Source organism: Rutilus rutilus, assembly GCF_951802725.1.
Source record: "Rutilus rutilus genome assembly, chromosome: 11".
Taxonomy (NCBI): domain Eukaryota; kingdom Metazoa; phylum Chordata; class Actinopteri; order Cypriniformes; family Leuciscidae; genus Rutilus; species Rutilus rutilus.
The window spans coordinates 30278831-30303240 of NC_140216.1; the positions used below are offsets into that span (position 1 = coordinate 30278831).

At 38.6% G+C, this 24410-nt stretch overlaps 1 protein-coding gene across 3 annotated transcripts in view; it reads left to right on the forward strand.

The window, feature by feature from the left end:
- grin2da (glutamate receptor, ionotropic, N-methyl D-aspartate 2D, a) overlaps positions 1-24410 on the forward strand; it is a 77995-nt gene that overhangs the window by 10784 nt on the left and 42801 nt on the right. Inside the window, exons 1-2 of one of the 3 annotated variants that reach the window (XM_084423540.1) lie at positions 15507-15752; positions 15944-16562. In XM_084423540.1, coding sequence (XP_084279666.1) covers positions 15996-16562 — 567 coding nt within the window. In that variant the 5' untranslated portion in view covers positions 15507-15752; positions 15944-15995. Of the gene's footprint in view, positions 1-15506; positions 15753-15943; positions 16563-24410 lie in introns of those variants that run through there. The other 2 variants (XM_084423541.1, XM_084423539.1) reach the window with 2 other exon arrangements.

A 24410-nucleotide genomic window follows, 5' to 3' on the forward strand; every position in this document is an offset into this window, starting at 1 on the left:
GCAACAGTGGCAAGAAACCCAAACTCCATCAGGTGATAGAAATGGAGAATAAACCTTGGGAGAATCCAGGCTCAGTCTGGGGGCCAGTTCTCCTCGGGCCGGCCAACAAATGAACATGGTGTAATTATGATTTAAGGACGTCACTTATAATATTTCATCCAGTTCCTATTGCTTGAAGATCGGGATTCATCACGCCAGTATTGAGACGAAGCTGGCATAAGGGGTCTGTGCAGAGGACTCCAGAGGATCTGTGCTGATGGCTGTCGTGTCAAATGGGGATCCGTTTCTAGGGCTCATCAAGTTGACATGGTCTCTGCTGACATTCAGGGATACGTTGTGGTCGTGTCTAGGTGCAGGTCCACAATCTGATATGGATTACTGACCGGATCCGGCTGACTACGTTAACCTCTGGATAAGGATGAGAGAGACAGACCAATATTAGCATAGATGCCTTTCCTCTGACGAGGTAACAAGTACATCGGGTGTTATAGGAAGTCCTGGTTCCGGTTGATCTAATTTATGCAGCCTAACAATTATTTAACTGATTTGAATAATAGAAAGTGATTATGTGTTAGGTGTATGCCAGGTTAAAGAGATGTTTTTAGACTAGATAGGAGCATGAATAAAACCAAAGTTTTTCTGAGGTAATGTATTATGTAATCTTGTGTAAAATGGATTTCATAAAATGGGTATCGAAAAAAGTATCGTTCAGGAACCGGTATCGAAATCAAGGTATCGGTATCGACATTTTTGGAACGATACCCAGCCCTACTGCTTCCCGAACAAGACTATTCCAGAGTTTAAGTGCTAAATAGGAAAAGAATATACCGCCTGTGGTCTATTTTGTCATTTTAGGTAAATCAACTGACCAACATTTTTAGACCGCAATATAGTCGCAATAGACTATAATGCGTCAAGAGCTCGCTCAAGTACTGAGGCAGGGCTTGACTGTGCAAGAGTTTCACTCGCATTTGCGACTAAAAATAAATGTGTGCAAACTGTAAAATGTATAGGAGCTTGAGTGCAAATAAAATGTCTTAAATATCTTAATTGGTGTAACAAACGTCTTCATTATCATTTTAAGAGGTCTTCAGGTTTTTGAATGGAAAACAGCGATACATCCTAATGTAATTTTTAAACTTAAAAAAATAACACGGATGAGAAACAAGGCAGAATGAGTGAAGATGCGCTGAATGAAAATGCACATTCATTCTCTGACAGTAGATGGCACTTATGGAAATTCAGCCGTTACCCGGGTAACCCTGTAAACAAAGCAGCTGCTGCTTTCTGTTTCTGAACAGTATTTAAATGTTTCAAACCAGTCAAATTTATCTATTCGCTATGGTGTTCATCTGAGCACCAATTACTTAATATAAAGACTTAATAGATCGTTATTTACATTTTAATCTGGACTAAAACATGCCCGATAGATATTGATCGAAACTGTTCTGATTCCTTATTACTGCTCGGTAACACTTTAGTTGACATTGTTAATTCATGTTAAACAATGAATCAACTAGGCTAATTTTATTAATCTTAGTTAATGTTAATTTTGACATTAACCACATTATTAAAATCAAAAGTTGTATCTGTTAATATTATTTAATGCACTTGAATTAAACATGAACTAACAATGAACCACCGTTGTATTTCTATTAACTAACATTAACAAAGAATAAATAACTACTGTAACAAGTACTATTTCTCATTGTTAGTTAATGCATTAACTAATGTTGACTAACGAGACCTTATTGTAAAGTGCTAATATTCATTATAATATTTTTGCACTTTAATATATTTGAAACATTTTTTTACTTTATACATTTTGTTTTGTTTTATTGTATTTAAATGTTCAAAGGTTTTTTTATATATAATAAAAAGTTATTAAACCTGTTAGGACAACACTTTTTTTGTTACTTAATACTTAATTCAGTACAGTGGTAAAACCATATACTGTGATGAAAGCTTCAGCAATTATTGTGACATGTCTAATATAGGCCTATATTATATTTTTGCTTGTAAATATCTCTTTTTATCCATTTATTAAGGTAAATACATTATTTTATACATTTGCATTTACCAACGTTTTTTAAATGCGCTCTTAAATATTTCACCTCACGATCACATGTGCTGCTTGGGGACAAAAGGAAGCATCAGTGAGGAGCTAAACCATTTAGACAGAACCTAATATGGTCGTACTTCCTGGTTTTAGTAAGAACTCTAACTGCTGCATTTTGGAGCATATGCAGTATGTGATTGTGGGATGATAATAGAGATTAGGATGAACTAGGAAAATTACATTTAGGGCTATGTATATTAGATCAACAGCAAAAGTAAAGTTGCAAGAAACTCTTGAGACACCAGCTGGAATTTTATTGATTGAACCACGTTGGCTTTAACTTAATATGCATTACTCGCTCTAATACCATCAGTCAATCAAGGCTTAAAGTGAAGAGCACATCAATCACTAAAGTCCGAAGCAGATTCTCTTTTGTGTAAAGACACTGGGGTGCATACTGATTGTGCCAAATCTTGTCGTCTTGATCCATGTAGCAAATGCTTTTGTGATACTTTTGTCAAAAAGCTCTTTAGTGTACAAGCAAATAGGCCTATTTGTGGTGAATCTGACCATTTTGTCTTTTTAATTCACAGAGCTAACACTCACTACAATGTTGAATTTGTGCGAATCTCAATTTGTAGGAATTCTAGCTGAGCAGCTGCCAGTTTCATACACCAGTGAGCAAGACGACCCGCTCCGCTGATGCCGGGAAAGTTATCGCTTCAGGTCGCCGAACCGCGATGGTTGGCTACTGGCAGGCCTTCAGTAAATTTAATGTTACAGCCAAACATAACAGATATGACACTCATTGATGGCACTGATCCAGATTCAGTGGCATCTCTAATCTAGCTGCAAATCCCATAACTGGGTATGGTTAATTTATTAATGATGCAGTCATAGTTGTCTATAAAGCATGCATACATTTAGTATTTATTAGTGGATGGATGAAGAGCAAGGTGATTAAAAGCAACAGTGCTGATTGCTCATGAGGCATAGTTTTAAAATAGTGATATTATTAAATACAAGACTCATTAGGCATCCAAATGAAGACAACAGATTTAATAGATCATATTACAGTAGGGATTAGGGATGTCAAAAGTTTGACCTCGTCATGTGCATATATGCGAATGATCTGTGAAGAGTGCTTACATCTCGTGTTAATACTGCTGCAATGTGAGCGATGCACTACTTGAAAATGCAGTCTTGGCAAGATATTAATATGAACACAGACGGTTTTGTGAATGTAACTTATAGCGTTAATTAATGTTGTTAAACAACAATATTGATGAGAAAACCAGTTACTGTTATTCATTTTTCTCTCTTGTTCAATTATTAGAAATGCTTAAAGGCCCAATTTTCTTTTAATTCAACTAGATTTAAATATTTATTTATTAAAATCGTGTTTAATATGACTAGTTTTTGCTGTGAAAACTGGTTATAGAATTATGTAGTTTCAGTGTGGTACTTAACTACTGAAATTTTGGTATTGTGTCAATCCATAATCCAAAAACAAGGAGACTAACATGTATATTATACAGTTTAACCTGAAAATTTAAGCTTTGCTACAACCTCAAGAAAACTAACCTTTAAAATATATCATTATTGATTTAAAAAATATAGATAATTGACCCAAAAATCATGTATTTGAGTCCCTTGGTCTGCAGTAAAGTGTGTCTCTGTCTCTGTTTCTATCTCTCTCACACTCACTCACTCACTCACTCTCTCACACACACACACACACACACACACACACACACACACACACACACACACACACACACAGCCATGTTTATGTGATTTGTGAGGACATTCCATAGGCGTAATGGTTTTTATACTGTACAAACAGTATATTCTATCCCCTTACACTGCCCCTATCCCTAAACCTACCCATCACAGGAAACATTCTGCATTTTTACATTTTTAAAAAAACACTGCTTAGTATGTTTTTAAAGCCATTTGAAAAATGAGGAGGTCCCCCAAAATGTCCTCAAAAATCACGTATTTTCCCGAGTGTCCTCATTTGCAGGTGTGTTATCATAAAAATGTCCTCAGTTGTCATGAAAACAAGTACTCTCTCACACACACTCTCTCACACACACACGTATTTTTTTATTTTTTTATTTACATTAGAAAAATGAATGGCACAGTATGACCCACTCACAGATAACTAGTAGATGTCATCAGGGACAGTTCTGTTAGAAATACTCGACAGCTCCATGATCGACCACAGCCTTGGAGATTGCAGTCCTGATGTGGTAAATGCAGTCTAAAATCTATTACATCAGCATCAGGCTGCATGCCTTGTGCATGTCATTTTATAGCTTTCTTTGTTGAATCCTTCATTAACAACAGAGCATTGCCACATTTGTTGCTACTATGCTCGCATCTATTAACTGAAAGTCTACAATTTATGGCCAAAATTGTGAGTACTCACTCAACGATTTCCATTTCATCAGTGTTGGAATTTTTCTTCTCCTATATTGATTTCTTTATAAATACCACAATATATTAGTAGATTATACTCTATTTAATTTTAAAATTTATTGTGGATAATAATTATATATTGTATATTTAATAATTAGGTCTATTCATTTATTATTAAATATACAATATATTTGTAACAATTATTAAAGGGCCCCTATTATGGATTTTTGAAAATGACCTTTCATGTAGTGTGTAACATAGCTCTAAGTGAATGCAAACATCCTGCAAAGTTTTAAATCTGAAAGTGCACCGTATATATAAAGTTATTGTCTTTCAAAAGTAAGAGTCGACTCTGAGTCAATTAAATTAATTGTTTTTCAAACGAGTCATAAGCCGTTTCGTTGTGACATCAAGACGAAACATTAGCATATTGCCCGCCCACTTATTGCGCGCAGACACCAGGGTAAACTTGAACCTCAAACCGGCAGCTGATTCCTGTGGATGATAGCATCATGTCGAGAAGACGCTGTGCTCTACAATGTGAAGGTAAAGCCAGTTTTTTTTTTTCACTACCCAAGGACGAGCATGTGTAGAATCAGTGGTTATAATTCATCTTCACCATGATATCACAGCAGTATAATCCTAAACTTTTGCTGTGTTCCCTTTATTTTACTGACGACTGCTTCTCAAATCTCAGAGTTCAATGCAGGATTCGCAAACCGCTTGCTCTTGAAAGATGGTGTTAAAAATACTTAATTTTGAGTTTTATATTGTGTAGGTCTCCTGCTAACTGTTTAACTCACGTTATTACTGTCTTACTGAAATTCTTCTGCTAATCAGTTGTGGGCCACTGTTACCTAAAACTGTGTCTATTAATGCAGATCGTCTGTCGTTCTTACTAGTTTGAGGAAAGATTAAGCATGGAGCAAGATCTGTTTTACCAGCGTTTATGTTACATCAGTCATTCACGCTAGAGCTCAGCTAATACATGCACTGTTATTGATACAGTTCCCACATGTTCACCGCAATAAATTAGAAAAATACTCTGTAAATAAATTAGTACAAGTAAAATAATCGGTTTGTTGATGGACATGCACTTGTTCATGCTGATGATGAGGAATTACAGCTGCAACATCTCATAATGTACCTCAAACTGAGTAGTGTATCACTGAGAAACGTACTGCTCAAGTAGTCCTTGCGAAGGAGGTTCGGGTTCAATAACTAGTTCTTCCAGTGTTTCATCATCGGACTCGCTCTCGGGATTGATATGGTAAAATCGACGTCATTTTTCATTACTGTCTTTAGTTTACGGTGTAGGAAGCCTCAGGACAGCTGACGTTGTTATGGCAATGGGCGTTTTTGTTTTCAACGCGCGCGCTGTACGCGGTAAACCAATCACAACAGACTGAGCCGTATGGCCAATCAGAGCAGAGTAGCTCACGGGAAGGAGGGATTTAGAGAGATTGATTCATCTGACGAGTCGTTTGAGAATCATTGAAAATGTGGTGATGTGCAAATGTATATTATGAGGAAATTAAACAGTTTTTTTACCTTTGATGCATGTAAACCTGTTGTAGGAGACTCCAGAACAACATTAGAAAACTTTAAAATAGCATAATAGGGGCACTTTAATTGTTTTTTATAAAACATAAAATTGTTTTTTAAAAATCTGTGTGTGTGTATATAAATATATAATATTGTTTTATTTATTTTTTGCAAGAGATGAAGAATTAGGGAGAGGATTGTTTTTATAACAGAACATGTTTTAGATTTTGTGAGATTCACCCAGTTTTAATTAAAGGCTGCAAATTGACAAAAAAAAGGTTATTAGTGAATTTTTGTCACATTGTTTTTGTCTTTTAGATATAACGTCAGCTGTGCAAGGAAACTCAACACTTGCTGTATGTGGTTCTTCTTTATTACATATTTTTGTTACATTTGAAATGGCCTTGTGTTTGTAAACCTATGACTGACCCTATTTAAGTGTGAGAGTTCCATCTGCATGGTGGAGAGGGCCCTGAGGCCCCCGGTCGGCCTGCAATTCCCAGCAGCTCTCTTTAAGAGCCTGTGTCTGAGCCAGCTAAATATCAACTCATTAGCTCAGGCAAATGGGACTGGAATATATAAATAAATAAAAAACGGAAAGAGAAAAGAAAGAATACTGAATCCATTTAAGCCCTGGTGAGTAGCACAGGAAACACATGAGAGGGAAAGGGTAGAAATGAGTTTTGTTAGCATTCTTCCCATATTTTTTGCTTGTTTCCCCCCCCTGTTTCAGACCTTCTTGCTACTGTCCTTGGTCTGTCCTCATATTTCTTGTTCCTCCCCTCTCTGTTTCTATCCCCCTCTCTTGCTCCCTGATTTTTTTCTTTTTTTGGTATGTCTGTTCCTCCCTGTCTGTGGCCTATATCTTTTGCTCACACTTCTTCTATCTGCTCACAACCTCTTTCACCTTTTGTGGTCTGTAATTTCCTGGAATATTCAGCCATGCTGAATTTCGCCCTCATGTTCCCAAGCCTCTTTCAAATCTGATTAATTAAATTATTGTTAAGAACACTGGAAACAAGGTCACAGCGATGCCTGTTGATTACTTTCCCCTTGTTGCAGAATACAGCAGAGCCGGACGGCATGTGTTGATTCATGGATGCTTGGTGGCTCACAGATTCCGTAACACCCTTTTTTTTTTTTTTTTTTTTTTTTAACACCTCATTTACAACAACAATATTTTCATCATGTTGTCCTTTTGTGGACACAAAAGACTGCACCAGTGCCCAATCAACTGAGAAGTTCTTTTACCTTCTTTCACCCTCCTTTAACTTCGTTGTGCTTCAGGGCTTGCTAGTTCTCAGGTGTAATCTGCTCTCTCGCAGTGACACGCTCTTGAAGAGTATGCATGAAGTAAAGCATCTATGGTGCAATAAATTGCAATTCCGTGCTCCTCATGCTAGTGGACGCGTGCCAAACTGCGTGGAAGACCGAATGAAGATGTTGTTTCATAAAATGACAGAACCGATTTTGCCAGGTGGGTCTGTGAAATGGAAATGGCAATTTGCACCCAGGGACTAATGATGGCATTATCGTACGCAAAACAAATATGCGATTAAATATTAATTTAATGCTGTAAAGATGGGCTTGTGTGTCGAGGCACGCTGAAATGAGTGCCTGTTGCACAGGGGATGGAGGTGCCCTGACGCGGACCGGCACATCAGCAGCATATGAATTAATATTTTTTTAGGTGCTTGTAGCACACGGAGCATCACCCCTGTTGCAAGGGACAAGGCTGGGCCTGATGGAAAGGAAGCCATCTTTAGCTGCATGAAATTCCATCTCTGTCAGAGCCGGGGCCCTGCAGTGGCGTGAAAAGCAGTTCGATCTTGACAGAATTTAATTTGTTTTTCTTCACTTTTCTCCGCCTTTCTTTTGGGTTGAGGCTGTGCAATATGTTGCTAAGAGGATGTTTTTTGTTGGGAGGGGAGCTTCAGTTTGATTGTGAATTCAGAGATAACACCTCACTATAGAATCCTTTTCCACAGAGAAAGTTATTGCACTGCGCGGAGAGCACTTGTGCGTGTGTTCTTTTGCACTTGTAAGACCGAGGGGACGGTGGCTTACGTCAAGGTTGCTCGCTGTAATGTATTCAATGAATGGGGTCTCTGCTCTGCTAAGTATCCAAAGTAATTAACAGCAGGTTTTCAAGGTATTGCATATCATTATGTCATTAAAACTGTCCTTTGTGGAGGAGTGTGGGAGTCAGTGGTGGACTGCATGACCTCTGAAGTGACCGTGGGGCGTGGGTGGATATTTTCTCATGCATTGCATTGTACAATAATATCACTCTGAACTCTGTGTTATAACCACAGATAGGCTTATATGCTGTGAAATGGGTTGCAAAGGGCAGTGGGATCCATCTTTGTTAAAGTCAACATGAAATCAAAATTGACCTTATTTACTTGCTTGAAATACACACTCCTGCTCATATTTTACACTGATGCACATTATTCAAACGATTTTTTTTTTTATTCATATTTTCTATATTTTTTTGTCTTTATGTTCTTTCATCAAAATGTATTAATCATGATGTAATAATTTGCTCTCCTCTGAAACAAGTCGACAATTCCTTCTTATTTACCTGGACCCTTTCTGATATGCAACGACCACTTTCACCACCCAATCAATTCCAATGGATTAAATGAAGTCCTGCCCTAGAACACTTAACTTTCTTTGTTGGAAAGTATTCCTTCATGAAGGGGTTTTATAGCAATACCATAAAAGAACAATTTATGATTCCCCAATGAACCTGTCAGTAAAATATTCTTAGAAGAACCATTTTTTTCTACTTCACTGATGTTAAAGGTTCTTCATGGAACCATAATGCCAATAAAGAGCCTTTATTTTTAAGAGTGACAAAGTGGAAGAAAATAGCTCTTCCTCACTGAAAGTTTCTTTGGGGTACCAAAAAATGGTTCCTCTATGACCTTGTCTAAAATCCCCTTTTGATTTGTCCTGGCACAACATTTGTTTCTAAAAATGTACTTTTTCTCTTGGTGAATATCCCATTTCACCATAAAATAAATAGGTTATGACAATCGGTTTGATGTTTACTGTAAATCTTGGCTTTTTTTAAGCAGTGCGGAATGTTGAATCCACCCAGAGAAGTCTTTGTAAAACCTGCACCATGAGTTGTGAATGATGAAGGGCTCATGCTGTTATATGAGACACGGCAGACTCCACTATAGCTCATCTCCATGTAAGAATCACAGACGACCGCATGTAAGACAGCACTGCTCAACGCAGAGACAGTGATCTACCCACATCCCTTGCAGCAAAAACAACAAAAAAGACCTGCAGGGCTGGCGGCTTACTCAGCATCCAGGTCTTTCACAAAGAAAGAGGCTTTGATAGTGATGTTGAAGAACTGCCCAGACATAGGAAATGGCAAGGAAGAGGTCCATGGTGGGCTTTTTCAGATGCTGATGCATGACATACCCACATTAGCATCTCTTATATATTTATTTACTTTTTTTCCCCCGAGAGAGTCATTTTGGATAAGTGCTTCTCTCTGGGAAGCACAGCACTGCACTGCAGACCTATGATCTGAACAAGTGACCATCTGTTCAGCCCTCCATTGTTCTCCCAAAAAGCAACTTGAACTTGTTAGAAGAAATCTGCAAGCTACTCAAAACTCCCCACACAGATCTTACAGTGCTACACGCCGGAATATTTAAAGGGGTTCATTGAGGAACACTGAAAGATTTTTGCAGTCATTCAAGTCTGATGAAAGAGCACTGCTGTAAATGTACCTGCAGCAAAACTCTTGTGAGGTGGAGGGATGGGGAGCAGCTGAATAGTGAATGATCCTAGAGATGTCATTTAGAGACAGAATGTTATTTAAATGTGCATTATTAACATGAAAATGTCCTGAAGAGCCAGCATTTTCCAAAGGTTTGGAGTAAAGAGTCTTTTGAGGGGGAGAAAATGGCTGTTTTTCTACAGATTACAAAAGCACAACCAGTACTTGTCAAAGCACTGTACTTAGCTTTAGACATCCGTAGAAGCACAAATTTCAGTTTTGAAAATAGGGCAATTTCAGATGTAGAATACCTGTGACCATAAGAGCAATACATTCTTGTTGGCATTGTGAATAAATCCTGTTTGCCAGCATATGCCAAGTCATACGCATGCTGGAAAGTCATGAGGACTAGGAGAACAGATTCCAAGCCAGTCAATTTCTCAGAGTCACTCAGTCGGATACAGAGCTCCACAAATGTACTGCCGCGTATGCTAGTACCTCAAGCTGAACCACGCTGAAAAGAACTTGCTTGTTGAGCAGCGAGCAGCACTTATTTGATTTTCGCCCTTCAGTTACCTTGACAATTTCCACAGTTTATCTTTTTTTGTAGTTCTGAAAGACTAAATGGACAGTTCACTCAAATTATGTTGTTATTTACCAACCCTCATGTCGTTCCAAATCCGTGTGATTTTCCTTTTTCAAGTGGAACACAGAAGGTGAGTTTTAAACAATATCCTGCCACTCTTTTCTATAGGCTATATTGAAAGTGAATTTGGGCTGGAGCTGTCAAAAATGATAAAAGCACCACCATAAAGGTATTATCTGATGGTTCAAACAACTCAGTGGCGGTTCTACATTGAATTACACCCTGGGCGAGACCTCCTTCGAGCCTAAAGCCTTCGAGTCAAGACTAAACCAATTCACCTTGGTGGTGGTGACCAAGTAATCGTTTTGTATTACCTATTTTTATTAGCCATTCAGACAATTCAGAAAAACAAAAATGTGCAGGAAATATAGAGGCCTGTATTTATAATATTATGAATGAAATGTGCGTTATTTGAAAGAAAGTCGAGGTGTCACTTACTTAGATAACTATATGGATCCCCCGTTCCCCCCTCTTGTCCGTTCCATTTGGAAGAGACCCAGAGGTGAACTGTCATCCGCGCCCGCGCCTCCGCGCCCCCTCCCCTTTCCCCTTCTCAAACAAACAGCTTCTGTGCACGGCATCTTCTCAGCAAGCAGGGGCGCCTGCAGCTGCAGGGGGCGCAAATTTGCCAATTCCCCACACAGTGAAATGATAGATAATAGAAAACCGCTTCGCGGCGCAAAAACATTTTTTTTGCTCGTGCCGGCGGCGCCCCCCCCAAAAAATGCCGCCCCGGGTGATTGCCCGGTTCGCCCGTGCCAAAAACCGCTACTGAAACAACTTGTATGTTCTGGTCTTCTGAAGTCACAAGATAACTTTTAAAGACGTTTTTTAGACACTTTTTTTTTTTAAACAAATTAGCTTAAATTCTATTCTTAAATATTTGATTAAATGCACTCTTCATTTCAACAATCTCAATTTATTCCCAATATTGTCAGTGGCTAATTGATTTTTCATATGTGAACAAAATTGACATTTACTGAAATATAGTCTGCTCGAATGAATCCGAACCAAATTAAGAGCTTGTGAACCGGAATCTAGGCCTAATCAACTGGCAAACCTGTAGGCTATCGATGCCCATTCATATTGCTACTTCTTTCATGAATGTCTATATTACTAACATTAAACAACATTTGTTAAAATGCTTGGCTCATGATGCTTTGGCTCATTTTGCTTAAGATTATTGGTTCAGCTTCTTGAGCATCAGAAACTGTCTGTACAGTACATATTGGAGAGCAGTGATGTACTAAGATGTGGTCACAAAGCAGAAAATGTATTTTGCCTTTACTGTGCACCACAGAAATCTCAAGACATTTTCTCTTTGACTCATTTCATCATGGGGTCACTCGTCCCAGAATGAGTCGATTCTGCTTATCAGCCCTGAATGGAAACTTAAATATTTATTGCCATCAGACTCTTGGGGAAACAGCATGAACTCACACAACAATATTTGCTAATATGTTTACTATCCATTTAGAGTTCTACATACCATTTACATATTTTATTCTCTAATCAACAATAGCAGAATTTGAATAAGACGAGTTAAGTTGTGGGGTCGTAGTCGATTTATTTTAGACCTGTGGGTTATTCCGAGGCTGGGGTATAATAACTCATTTAATTCTGTGATAGCGGCATTAAGTTATTTTTTTTGTTTTTCAGCAGCTGCTTTGTCACAAAATCAAGCATGTAATAATGAAATGTTTACAATTGAAAAAAAAAAAAACCCCATCAAAATGTTTACCAAATGATTGTGAAGTTATTGCTTGGTGCCGTTTTTATTTCTGTGGGCAAGTTCATTCATAAGTGTGGTTTCTTGAAGGTTACTTGTCATTTAACAGAAGCTTTCTACTAGTACACAAATGGCAGGAGCTGTTTCCCCTAGAGCAACACGGTATTAAGTGCCTTGATGAAAGACTTGATTGTGTTAGGCTTCACTTAGAAACTCCCCAGTTTATGTGTCAGCCCTGCCTAGGATCACATTTGTGACGTCTGTGTTATCAGCCCAGTCTTAATCACCAGACGGCTACTCACAGAGGCAATGACTGGCCAAATTGCCTGACTTAGAGTGTTTTCACACTTTATACGATTGCTTCAGTCCATACCCAATTTCAGTTGTTCCCCTCTGTTCTGCTTTCACACTTTTTTCCCGATGTGCCGAACCGCTTCTGTCATCAACATGTGGCAACAAGCTTTTAAATTCTCATTAATGTTTGCTTCACCTTTTCGGTTTTGCAAATTCATTTCAAGCACATTATTTTATAAAATCATAATTCATATCCAATACATTTTTTATGAATTTGGAGCAATGTGGTGTGTCTTAAAGCTTCTCCTTTATGTTTAGAAGTGCTTGAACTTCTCTGTCTGGTTTCTTGTCGATATTGTTGCTGAATTCAGTGTTCCAGCGTCAAAAGCAGCTCACTGTTTAAGCTCGCCTTTAGAAAGTCAAGCTTACAGAATTTAAGGGCAAAATGTCTTGCCGTTTTTGCACTTTAAATTGTGGTACACCTATTAGCAAAACTTAAAGCTACACTGTGTAACTTTTTAAGTTGATTCTTAGCAAAAAACACTTTGTTCTATCAAAAGTATATGTGCTCATTCATGTGTAATTACTTCCACCAACTAATAAAGTATTCTCGTAAGCGTAAAATCTGCCATTTATCATACATACGAGCGAGTCGCTCGAATGGCGGCAGCCATGTTGCGCCTCCATCTTGAAAATACATTCGCCAAAGAGGGACATACCTGGAAATTCAAGCTTCGCCTTTCGCGTTTTTACACTCAGTGGCACCATGACGAATGCAAGGGGGATATTACTCGCGACTGCCGGCAGATTTGAAAGATTGCTGAAGATGGAGGATCACGTCTATTTTCGAGGACATGTAGCAGAGTCGCCAAGGAAGCGAAAGAGAGAATTAAAACGGCAACGCGACAGGCAAATCAGCAAGACCAAAGTCAATACTGGAGTAACTTTTCCCAGATGGAAAGAGCTCACGAGGAGCAAAGATTTTAAAGCGGACGCCAAAGTTGCCTGCTTTCTTCTCGACAGGTAATTCAGCCTATTTGTGTAAATTCGAAGTTTTAAAGTTGCTTGTCTAACCATAGCATGGTTGTGCATAACGCCAGAACGACCTCTAGTATAACTTGCGTTACTTTTCCTCGTGTCAGTGGTGATAAATTGTTTACCTTGTAACATAAATCTGTGCTGCGACGGATCACAGGTGATGAATAGTTTTAAAGGCGCAATTTTTTTAAGCAATATAAAAAAAGGACACTGTAAATTTTAGTTATTTTTAATTGCTTTTACTTTGTACACAATGTAACGTTAGCCTAATCTGAAGGAACACTCATGGACGAAGTCGAACTGGAAGCCATGTTAATCTTGGAATAATATGGCCACAAAACGCCCTCGGAATTGAAAGGAACAGAAACTAATATTCACTGGGTAGTCATATACAATTTCACCGCTAGATAGGGGAAGATATCACACAGTGTAGCTTTAACCACAGGCCTTGATGACAAGAACCCTCGACCTCATTGTCACAAGAAAGCAGTTCCTTGTATTTCTTCATTAAAATAAAAACACCTTTCAACACAAACTACCAAACCGGACTTCAAAAGTCTGAAAAATTGTGATGCCTGCCCTTTTGGGTTTTAGTGGGGCCCATAATTATTTTAGTGAATTTAGATGTTTTCACCTCTCAAAGATTTAACTTTGTGCAATTCACTGCATGTTTAGATGCAAGTCTAATGATTTTGAAGTCTAATGAGGTGTGTGCTGGACTTCCTACTTACTCTACTGTGTTTTAAAGAACATTTTTTCCACTTTCTTACTAATAACCCGTTTGGATCAAACATAAGGAGCTTTATACCTCCACAGTTTCATTTATAAGCATACTTAACTATCCAGAACAGATGTTCCTATCTAGATTCGGTCTACTGTACGGGTTATTGTTTTCTTCTTCATCCGTTACTTTGGATTTCTTTGAAGCGGAATTATAGTTTTAATGGATTTTTATGCTTGATGCACAAAGAAGTCACCTTCTCTTGTCTTCAATCCCTTTGGATTTCAACACACGGAATGAGAGCTGAAACGTATAGCCATTTTTAAAAGCCTGCTGTCCACTTTGAAGTACTGTGCGCTAGACATAAGTCAAATAAATTTTGTTTGTGTTCTTCCATTTGGTCCGCAGTATTTTTGCCCTACTCGCCACTGCAGTTTTTGCCCATAGGCCCATAGTAATGATGTCCTGAATTATGCAGCAGACCCTCTTGATAGTCCCTTTTGCCTTTACTCAGAACTCCCTTATAGGCATCTGTCCTTTACGTTATTGAACTCACTCTTAAATATTTCTCTTTTTACCTCCTTTGCTCCCATCATTTCCACCCACCCTCTCTTTCTTCCCACTTCCACTTTTTGCTTCCAAACGTCCACTTCTCTTTCATGTTTTTTTTTTTTCACCCCCTCTCCTCTGCCTATTGGTCTTTCCCAAACGGATCTTGCTTTCCCAAGTCTTAATCCACCATTCTGTGTCTTTTTCCCAGTGTCAAAAGAACTGCAAGGAGAATTAATGGGGGAGAGAGAAGGAGGAAAATGAGAAGAAATTATGACGTCAGCGTGCCTTCTGGTTCAAAGCTATGACATTAGCAGCTCCAGCTCTGAAACGTAGCCAGTATGACGGAGAGATAGACGTTCATTTGCGTTTGTGTGTGCATGTGGGTGTGTGAATGTGCTGCCAGACCCTGAGTCAGTGCATTATACTTAATATACACGTTAGTGCAAGTATAGGTACGTTTGTGCTATACATCACACAGTATATCGCACTATTGCTTGTCTGTGCACTCGCGTACACGTTGTTTGTGTATAAATGAGTGTGTTTAGTGGGAGGTTAATTAAAGAGAGTGTGTATGTGCACGTCTACTGCAAAGGCGGAGGGATGGGTGGGTAGGTTTTGATGGCTGGCGTACAAAGTGACTTGAAAATGATTCATGGTGTTGCTGGCGCTTACATGGCCTGCCATTTGTATCAGCACAAGCACGCCGTCTCTCCCTCCCTCTCTCGTTCTCGTGCGCTCTCGCTTTTTTCTCTCATTGTATGAGGAACACAAACAAAAGGCACAGAGGGTGGCCCTTATCCCCTCTGTTCTTCTTTATTTTCACTTTTATTTACTCTGTCTGCTCTGGATCCACCCAGGCAGAGATGGATGCTTTACGACCAGGCAGATTTATAGCGGAGATTCGAGACACTGTCCTGCGTTAAAGGATCTAATGCATGAATCAATGCAGAGGAGGTAATGATTTCCCACGTTCCCCGGGGAATGGTGAGGTTCAGGGAGGTGAGATGTGTCAGCTTTCTTCTCCAATTCCCATGCAGGGACTTAACTACCTCTGCCAGGTTAATGTATCTTGGTGTCTGGTGGCGTTCTAATTGATGTTGATGGACTGTACGCTGATGGCTTGCCTTTCATGTTTTCCCTCGGTTCAGTTACATTGTTTCTAACAGTCCTTCTTTCTTTTCTCCCTCTAGGTCTCGTTCCAGCATAAAGCGCTACCCACCCAAGTGACTCTCTGCCCGTGTTATGGCGGCGAGGCCCGCCCTTTCGTTTCTATTGGCTGTGCTGGCGTGCACTGGGCCGGCCCAGCCCTCCCCCCCACTGCTGCTCCGCCCCCGGGAGAGAGAGAGGGACTCAGGAGGGGCTTCGGGCGGAGTCAACATCGCTGTGGTTCACTCTGGCTCCTCCCACCTCCCGGAAACGAGCGCTGGGGTGGGGGGCGTGGGCGTGGGCGGGGCCTCTTCAGCGGGCTCCGGCTCCGGTGCCGGGCCAAGCAGCAGCAGCAGCAGCAACTCGGGGACGGGTTTTCTAAGTCGGGCCTGGTCAGGACAGGTGGGTGAAGGTGTGATGACACCGTGGGGTCCCGCGAACGTGATCTGGCTGGCCGTGAACGAGAGCAGTCCTGGGAGCCTCTTGCTTCAGTTATGCGAGTTACTGGCTACCACTCCACTACAAGGCCTTGTGTTTGAGGAAGAGAAGCCACCACCGCCCAACCGGGCACCGTTAGCACCTATGCTGGAATTTGTCTCGGCCCAGACAGGAGTGCCTGTCATTGCTGTGGGAGGAGGGGCTGGTTTGGGAAGGGAGCCACAGGTAAGAGTTAAGATTCATTCATAAGATTCTTAGATATAATGGTTCTTTGAATTTGAATTTGAGAGAATAGAATCGGGTGTGGTGTTCGTACTTCCGATTCGGAAAATAAATTATGCAAAACTGACATTTCCAGGGTCTTAGAAGCAGAAGTTATCATAGTTAGGTAAACTTCTATAGTGGTGAACCGAAACTACAACAAATATAATTTTGTGTTCCCATTTGCACCAATAGCAAATGAAAAAATCCACAATAGGCCATTTTCATACTTCCAGGTTTTTGGCTTCTGGATTGGCCCACGCTGTTTTTTTGTGGTAACAGCAATGGCTGAGCCTAAATAGAATTGTACGAATTAAATACCATGAAAATGTTTGAACTGTCTTGATGATTTTTTTGGTAAGTCTACAAAGTTCTAATTAAGAGCTAATAAGAACTAATTCGAAATGACGGCAGTAATTGGTTATATCATTCTCTGTGTCTGTTTGGTGGGACTGTACATGATCACACTGTTTTTCGCGATGTGCTGGGGAAATCATCGGCTGGCAGCTCCGTTCTCGCACAGACCTGATCTACTGATTCATAATAAGAGCAGGACCGCTTGCACCCAGGACAAGCATACGTTTCTGGACATATCTATCATAAACTGCAACACTTCTGTCATCTTTAAATTATATTTCATCTCCTTCACTCACATATGCTCCAGTCGTCATCATCTTAAAATCTGTAATAATGCACAGACTTAACAAACCCATTAGAAGCAGTATTGTTGCTGTTGCACATTGTATAGTTGCTCTGCTTATAGATTAATGAAAAGACTGTGATTAAAGGTAAGTTGTATACAATGTGGTCATGAAAATAAATTATGTTTTAATCTGTTAGGATTAGTAATAACATATGCTTGAATGCGGGATATTATGTTGTGACATACCCGACAGAACGGTGAAACCAAGACATAAGATATTTATGTTATAAATAAATGCTCATCATATGGTGATACGAGCAGGGATATTACTGAATGAGTACATATTTCGGTGACATGACAGCCAGTGAATTAAAAAACAGAGAGTGGCTGTTTAGCTACAACAAGTACAAATTAATTTCTTTGTACATTTTATAACAGCAACTTGGAAAACAAGCAAAACGGAAAAGTTAAGAAGCGATATTTAAGAAAAGAGCGTACTAATGTAATAGTTGCAGACCCGTAGTGGAACTAATTTTACACCGCAGTGACGTAACTTCCAATTCTTGAGAAATTAGCCTTTAGCGTTAAAAGATGAAAATATAAAAAACTTGATAGATTTACTATGTTAATCATTGTGGAAACGTGTGATCACAATCTGTGAAAATAGTCCATTGGTGTGGCCGTCAGTTCTACTGCCAGTATGTTAGAGTCGTAAATATGACACTATATATGACAACTGCTTGGCTGATGACAGTAAACGAGCATGCACAGTCACAAGCTATTCGTTAGCGACTATTCTGAGCTCTAACATGGAAAATAAAAGTTAATTTAATGCTTTTAGGAGCCCTTAGAAAACCTATTGGTCATGGGTAAAATGTCTATAATATAATATGATTTATTTGTTTATATGTTGCTTGCAAAAAAATTGGCATGAATGAACAAAGATGCTCTTTGTATCTAGCAACAGGTACTAACTGGACTAGACTAGCCAGACAAACCCTGACCTAGTCTTATTGAAATAAACTAAAGCTCATTATCATTTTTTTTTTTTTTTTCTGGAATGCACAATAACACTTTCCCCAGAGATATAATGGTATTTGGTCATTTTTCAGCCATGACCTCAGTTGTCCTCTCTGTGCACACTGCTCTCAGCTGCCTGGAAAAGCACTGAGCTGTCTCCTAGATATGCCTCTTCTAATTTTAGCAAAACAGTGAATAAAATAATTATTCAAAGTATTACGCATTCGTCAACGATACAGGTCAGCCGGGGTTTGAATGGGCAGTAAACCGAGTAAAATGTTGTGTAAGAGACCTGTGTACAATAGTAAAAATATTTGACCAAAGTTATGGTAATTACTTTTTGAGTTACGGTGCCTATACACAATAGACTGTAAGTATTGGCACAGAGGAAAAAATACAAGGGTTTGCAAAAGTAATGCTCCATCATTTGACCATAAGTTGAGAAAATTGCCCTCCAAAGTAGTGTCTTCCCTCCAAAGTCATGTCAGAATGTCAGATGCATGAAAGCATTTCTGATTGACTGAAAATGTGTGTGGGCCACTCCCAGATGTTTATAGAGCCTAGGGCTGTCACAGTGACAGGTGGGATATTTCAGGACACATTTAAGTGATTGTCAGGATTTGATTCAATGGATTCCAAAGAAAACAGCTTAAAGCCCCTTTAATCTAAATGTAAACTAGGAAAATGACACTGTGTTTTTATAGTAAGGTGCCATCAGCAACTGAGAATCATGTGATGTATGTAGTGTTTTGTACCCACACTGTGATACACAAACACATCTGGTACGACTATTATGTTCAGAAATGAATCAGTCAGAGGCATTTTGAAGGTCTCTTTTGTCACGTAAGCCTCATGCTGTCTTCACATGCCCTGGATTTACAATATTTAAAATCTCTGTCTGTTTCGTACTTCTTTCCCATCCTTTGAACAAACACCGTCTAGGCTTGTTTGGAAAAATCCCTACTTAAATTATTCATTCTGCAGCAACCAGTATCTGCCTCTCGCATGCGACGGTGGACTAAAAATTCACCGTGTCGTACCACTTAATAAGATTTCAGCATTAATTAAGGTGACCAATTAAACTCGAATAAGTTTCAGGCTACCTGTGTTGTTTTACTCACTCTCTGGAGACATCCTCTCTGCCAGCATATTTCTCTCCTGTGGAAAAATATTACATTACTTTTTCATTTGCTTGCTTGGGCTTTAATTAACTACATTTAGAAAGGCTCATGTGTTGTGGATTGGTGTGAGCGTGGGTTTGGAGTCATGGAGTTAACTCTGTCTCGCAGAGCACGTCTCCAGAGACTTCCTTTACCTCTTCACAAACCGCCAACCAGAGCACGGCACGAAGGAGTCACAACTGGTTTAATTAGGACAGTAATTAATTACATTATGTGGTTAAATATTCCGGTGCGAGAAGAACGTAGATGTTTCAGCCGCTAGTTTTGCACCCTCTGCATGAGCTTTGAAATCTGATGCTGAAAATCCATTTTCAAGTGTTCAATGTAGATTGATTTCAGCCGAATCAAAGCTGCGGAATCAGAAGAGACTGAAGTAATACTGGTATTCTTTTGAAAACACAAACACCTCAGGCACTCGCTCCCCCCAAAACAATGAAAAAGATACGTGGAATTGCATATTTCTTCAGATTTTGGTAAACATAGCCTTCCAGGGTCCATTTTATTCTCTGAAAGCTTTTGAATAAAATAAAATAAAATGCATCACTTAGTCCATCTGGACCTCAATATGGCACATAATGCAGTACATATGATTATTGGCGTCTCAGGGGCACAAGCTTAGCACATGCACAACTCTAGTGCGACGCATATGAAACCAGCAGAATACGGACGCTATGCAATTATGATGCAGAGCTATGCAATGCTATAAAATGTATGACATTCATGCAACACTTCAATACATCCTGAAGTCTTTCAAATCTCCCCAGCAACAGCACTAAATGTGTCATTGTGGATTCCAGTAATTTCAAAGGCTGTGACCTCTGATTATAAGTGGGCAAATGTTAAAAGCATTGTATTAATAGCTGTTGAAGTGTTCCTAAAGGAAGGCAGGCCACTTAGATCGCTGGACTCTCCAATTATCTATTTGTGATACGAGTGAGAAATTGGGACAAATGCATCTAAACTTCTACTCCTAAAACAATAGAGTTAAAATAAAAAATGTCTCCTGTCTCTTTTAAATAGGTCATTTTTAAGGGGGAAAAATGAATATTGATTTAGATATTTTTTTACCAATCGATCTATATGTTTCCAAAACTGTGATGTGTTTGGTTTGGTTGCTGAGAGGATGCAAAGCAGGCTGTTCCATTTCTCTATGTACAGAATGTAATCGCTAACAGAAGGTACTTCATTAGCAAATACAGATTTACATCTGAGGTCATTTAGAGCAGAAATTGATTTAGTGGTGTTTAATGTACTGTATATTGTGTTGCAATTTAATCTAAACCTTCCCACTTGCAATGCATTTGATGCATGCAGCAAATCTAGTTTCAAGTGTTCAATGTGATTGATTTTTTTTTTTTGCCGAATCAAAGCTGCAGCATCAGAAGAAACTGAAGCCTGTTTGTACTGGGATTCTTTTGAAAACACAAACACCTTGGGCACTCATTCTCCTTCCATAAAAGAATGAAAAAGAAATGCAGAATTTCATATTTCCCCAGTTTTAAGCAAATGCATTTGAGTTTAAAAGCAGGAAAGAAATTACTACTACTGCTACTATTAATAATAATAAATATTTACTATTTATGGCAATGTTATTGGTCAGGATAGTATTTATCAAAATATTAAATATGGTTATTATTATTACATATTCTTATAAATTATTTAAAACAAATAAAATCATCATAATGTATAATTACAATTTATGTATGTTTTCCATTTTTCATATGCATGTCAAGATCTGACTCTCCCTTCGTCTTGCCCTCAGTAAAATATAATAAAAGATATATACCTGCTCCAATTTTAGTGCATCAAATTTATCAAGATGATTCCAATACGAAGTTGAAGGAAATGTAGTCCTGTGGAAAATGTAACCTGACCCATTTAAGTGCTTCACTGTTGCAAGTTACTGTACAACTGTAAGCTCTTTCAGCTTTTACAAGCTGGTCTTCATTTAAATATAGAGCGAAGGTGAGCCTTTATGCTCGGTTAATGCTTCTCTGCAGTCGTGACATTTTTGTGCTCATCAGGTTTGCGGCTCCTCTGTCTGGTTATTATTTGAAAGACTCAGTGTAATAGCCTGGCTTTATCCTTTGGTCACACAGTATGAACACTTGTTTTGCATGTTTGAGGCGGTTGTATTCTAATGAGCCTGTTGGAATACGTGCTGATTGCCTTGAATTTTGACAGAGATGCTAAAAATTCCTCTGCTACAGGTATGCATTATGACTATACTAACAGTCAAAGTGTAATTATGACACACACACGCACAAAAAAAAAAAAAAAAAAAAACCTGCCAGATTGCCAAGGTAATGCCTAGGGGGAAATTATTCATACGGGGAAAGTACTGTGGAGTTAATTGAGACTTTATTTGCATAAGAAGTGTTTGTAACATGGAAAAACTGTTCTAGATGAAGAAAAACTTATCAGTGAGTTCAACCGCAAGTTGTTAGTCATTTAGTTGATCATTATTTCAGGAGTCTATACTCTAAAACCAAAACAAAAATGCTGGGTTAAAACAAGCCAAAATGAGTAGTTTTTAAACACACTGTTGGGTAAATAATAGTCAGAAGACATGCTGCGTTAATCTCATCTGACAAGTTGGGGTGCTCATTTAGCCTAACCTAGCTTGCTAGGTTACAAATTTAGCACAGATGGTAGCTTATTTTGAGACAAATTCTGGGTTAATTTTACTTCGTAAAATGGTTATTTGAATATTTATAGAAATCTATAAAGAAATTGGTTACCAATAAACTCGAATTGGAAATTTTGGCTGGCATAAAATTATGGAATCATGAATAGATGACGCATTCAATTTAAATAAAATTGTCAGCTTTCTATTTCAACATCATGTCATTTATTAAAATCCATAAATAATAATTGATTTAAGGCTTTAAGGAGCTGAGCCAGTACAACTGTGGAAATATAACTATGGACTCAATATATTATAGATCTGCAAAGATGTGATTAAATACAATTCAGTGTATGAAATCCTAAGCTAATATTCATATTTACAAAGGGATGCCAATGGAAAAAAATACATTAAAAATAACAACAAAGTTTTCCTTGTGTAATGTCCTCTGTCAGACCTTGGAGATCACCTCCATATAGTGGTGCAGGTATGACATCACTTTGTAGGTCAAAACGCAGAAACAAGTAGCATATTTTAGCACTTCCGGTTTTTCAATGGGAATTTTGGTTAAATGGAACACAAGCTCAAGACACTTTCCAGTTTTATTCTATGACATAAAATACATCTGTAGTACCCCACTCGTGATTTTATTTAGCTGTTACGTGTCTTAAAAAATACGGTTGCTAACAAGTGGCTAAATGGGACAACAGCGGCAGTCGGGAACATTAAAAATCGTCGGAAGCTTAGTGATAGTGTCGTTGAATTCATGGGCCCGTGGTGTAGTTCGTTTATAGCGTATCTTTAGTTTTTTATTTCTGGTGACTGCATTTTGGCTTCAAAATTCATAAATCTTGTGTTCATCTGTGACAAAGTATCTTGATGGACAAAATGTGCAATATCATAAACTTTTGTTGATCACAGAGCTTGTTTTTTTTTTTTGCGATTATCCAAAAGCCTATGCAAAAATCCTATTGGGTTTTTGTTGAGGGAACCAGTGTCATACCTTCACCACTGTGTCTGTGTGCAGTGACAGCTTTGTTGATTATAATGGGTGCCATCTTGTATAGTCATATCTCTTCAATTGCTCTGACACGGTGGATGTTTGTTTGTGCAAACCTAGTGTAAGGTATGCCAGTAAGAGTAGAGGCTGTGGTCTTTAGCGTTCTTTTTAGCACGTCCGCCTCCCACGCCGGAGAGTTCGAATCAAGAGTTCGGTTCAAGTAGGACCGATTACATAGCAACCCTAGCAAATGAAATTAGTGCAAACTAAAGTGATGTTAAGCAACAAATAGATATTCTGAGACTTAAAATTATATTTTGGTGCAAATAAAGCTGGCGTTTTAAACTAACCAGTTTTTAGAGTGTACAGACACAAGCCCCTCGTTCTCGCTGAGCACTTCACACTAACATTTCTGTATGTAAACTTCTCTTAAGGCATAAATGTTTTTAATATGCTATAAGCTGCTTTTTCCACCCAGATCGTGCTGTTGATATGCATCGGTGCAATTGAAATATTGACTCTAATGTGTTGTTTTAGCAAATGCAGGATACACAAAACATCTGCCCACAAATAATTCTTGAAAGATTTACAGAAGTCATGCTCAGCTTGCCTCAAAAAATAGACAATTATAAAGGCAGCACACTTCTCATTTAATGGCCAGTGTCACCAGCAGGCACAAAACAGGTGTCATGCCACATTCATGATATATTTGATCATGATTATGATGCATTAGCAAGTGTCAGACTAAGCGTTGCTATTTTTCACTATCAGAAATACGGCTTTATGTCAGGGTCATAAATCTCCTCGATTGTACAGTGGAATGGTCACCTTCCGGGGTGTATAAAAAAAGACAGTGAGGTGAGCTGAAGACGAACAAACTGTTTCGAATCCTAAAGCAGCCAAGGACACTAATGTCAGCTGAAACACAGGCTTATGAATAGCAATGAATCCTTTACGTCATGCTGTGTGGGTATTAAGAATAACTGTATTGATTTGAATGAGTAAGAAGCGGAGAGTAAATGGAGGGAAGGGAAAAATACCTGATGAATGAGAAATGCTGAAATCTAGAACTACAAACTTTGAATTAGAGTGAATGGAAATAACCTGTTTATATTTGACTGAGTTTTATTGTATAATTAAAAGACTGTATGCTGCTAAGCACAGAAACAAACTTATTACTGCACTAGCATTATAGCAAAGTTATTGCTCAATGAACAAAGCAACATGCTTCAGAGTATCAATACATGCAGTTATTCACAACCTAACCATAAGCCCCACTCTTCTGCACAATGGTAACAATCAAAACTTCAACATAATAGAAACTTTCAAATGTCAAACATAA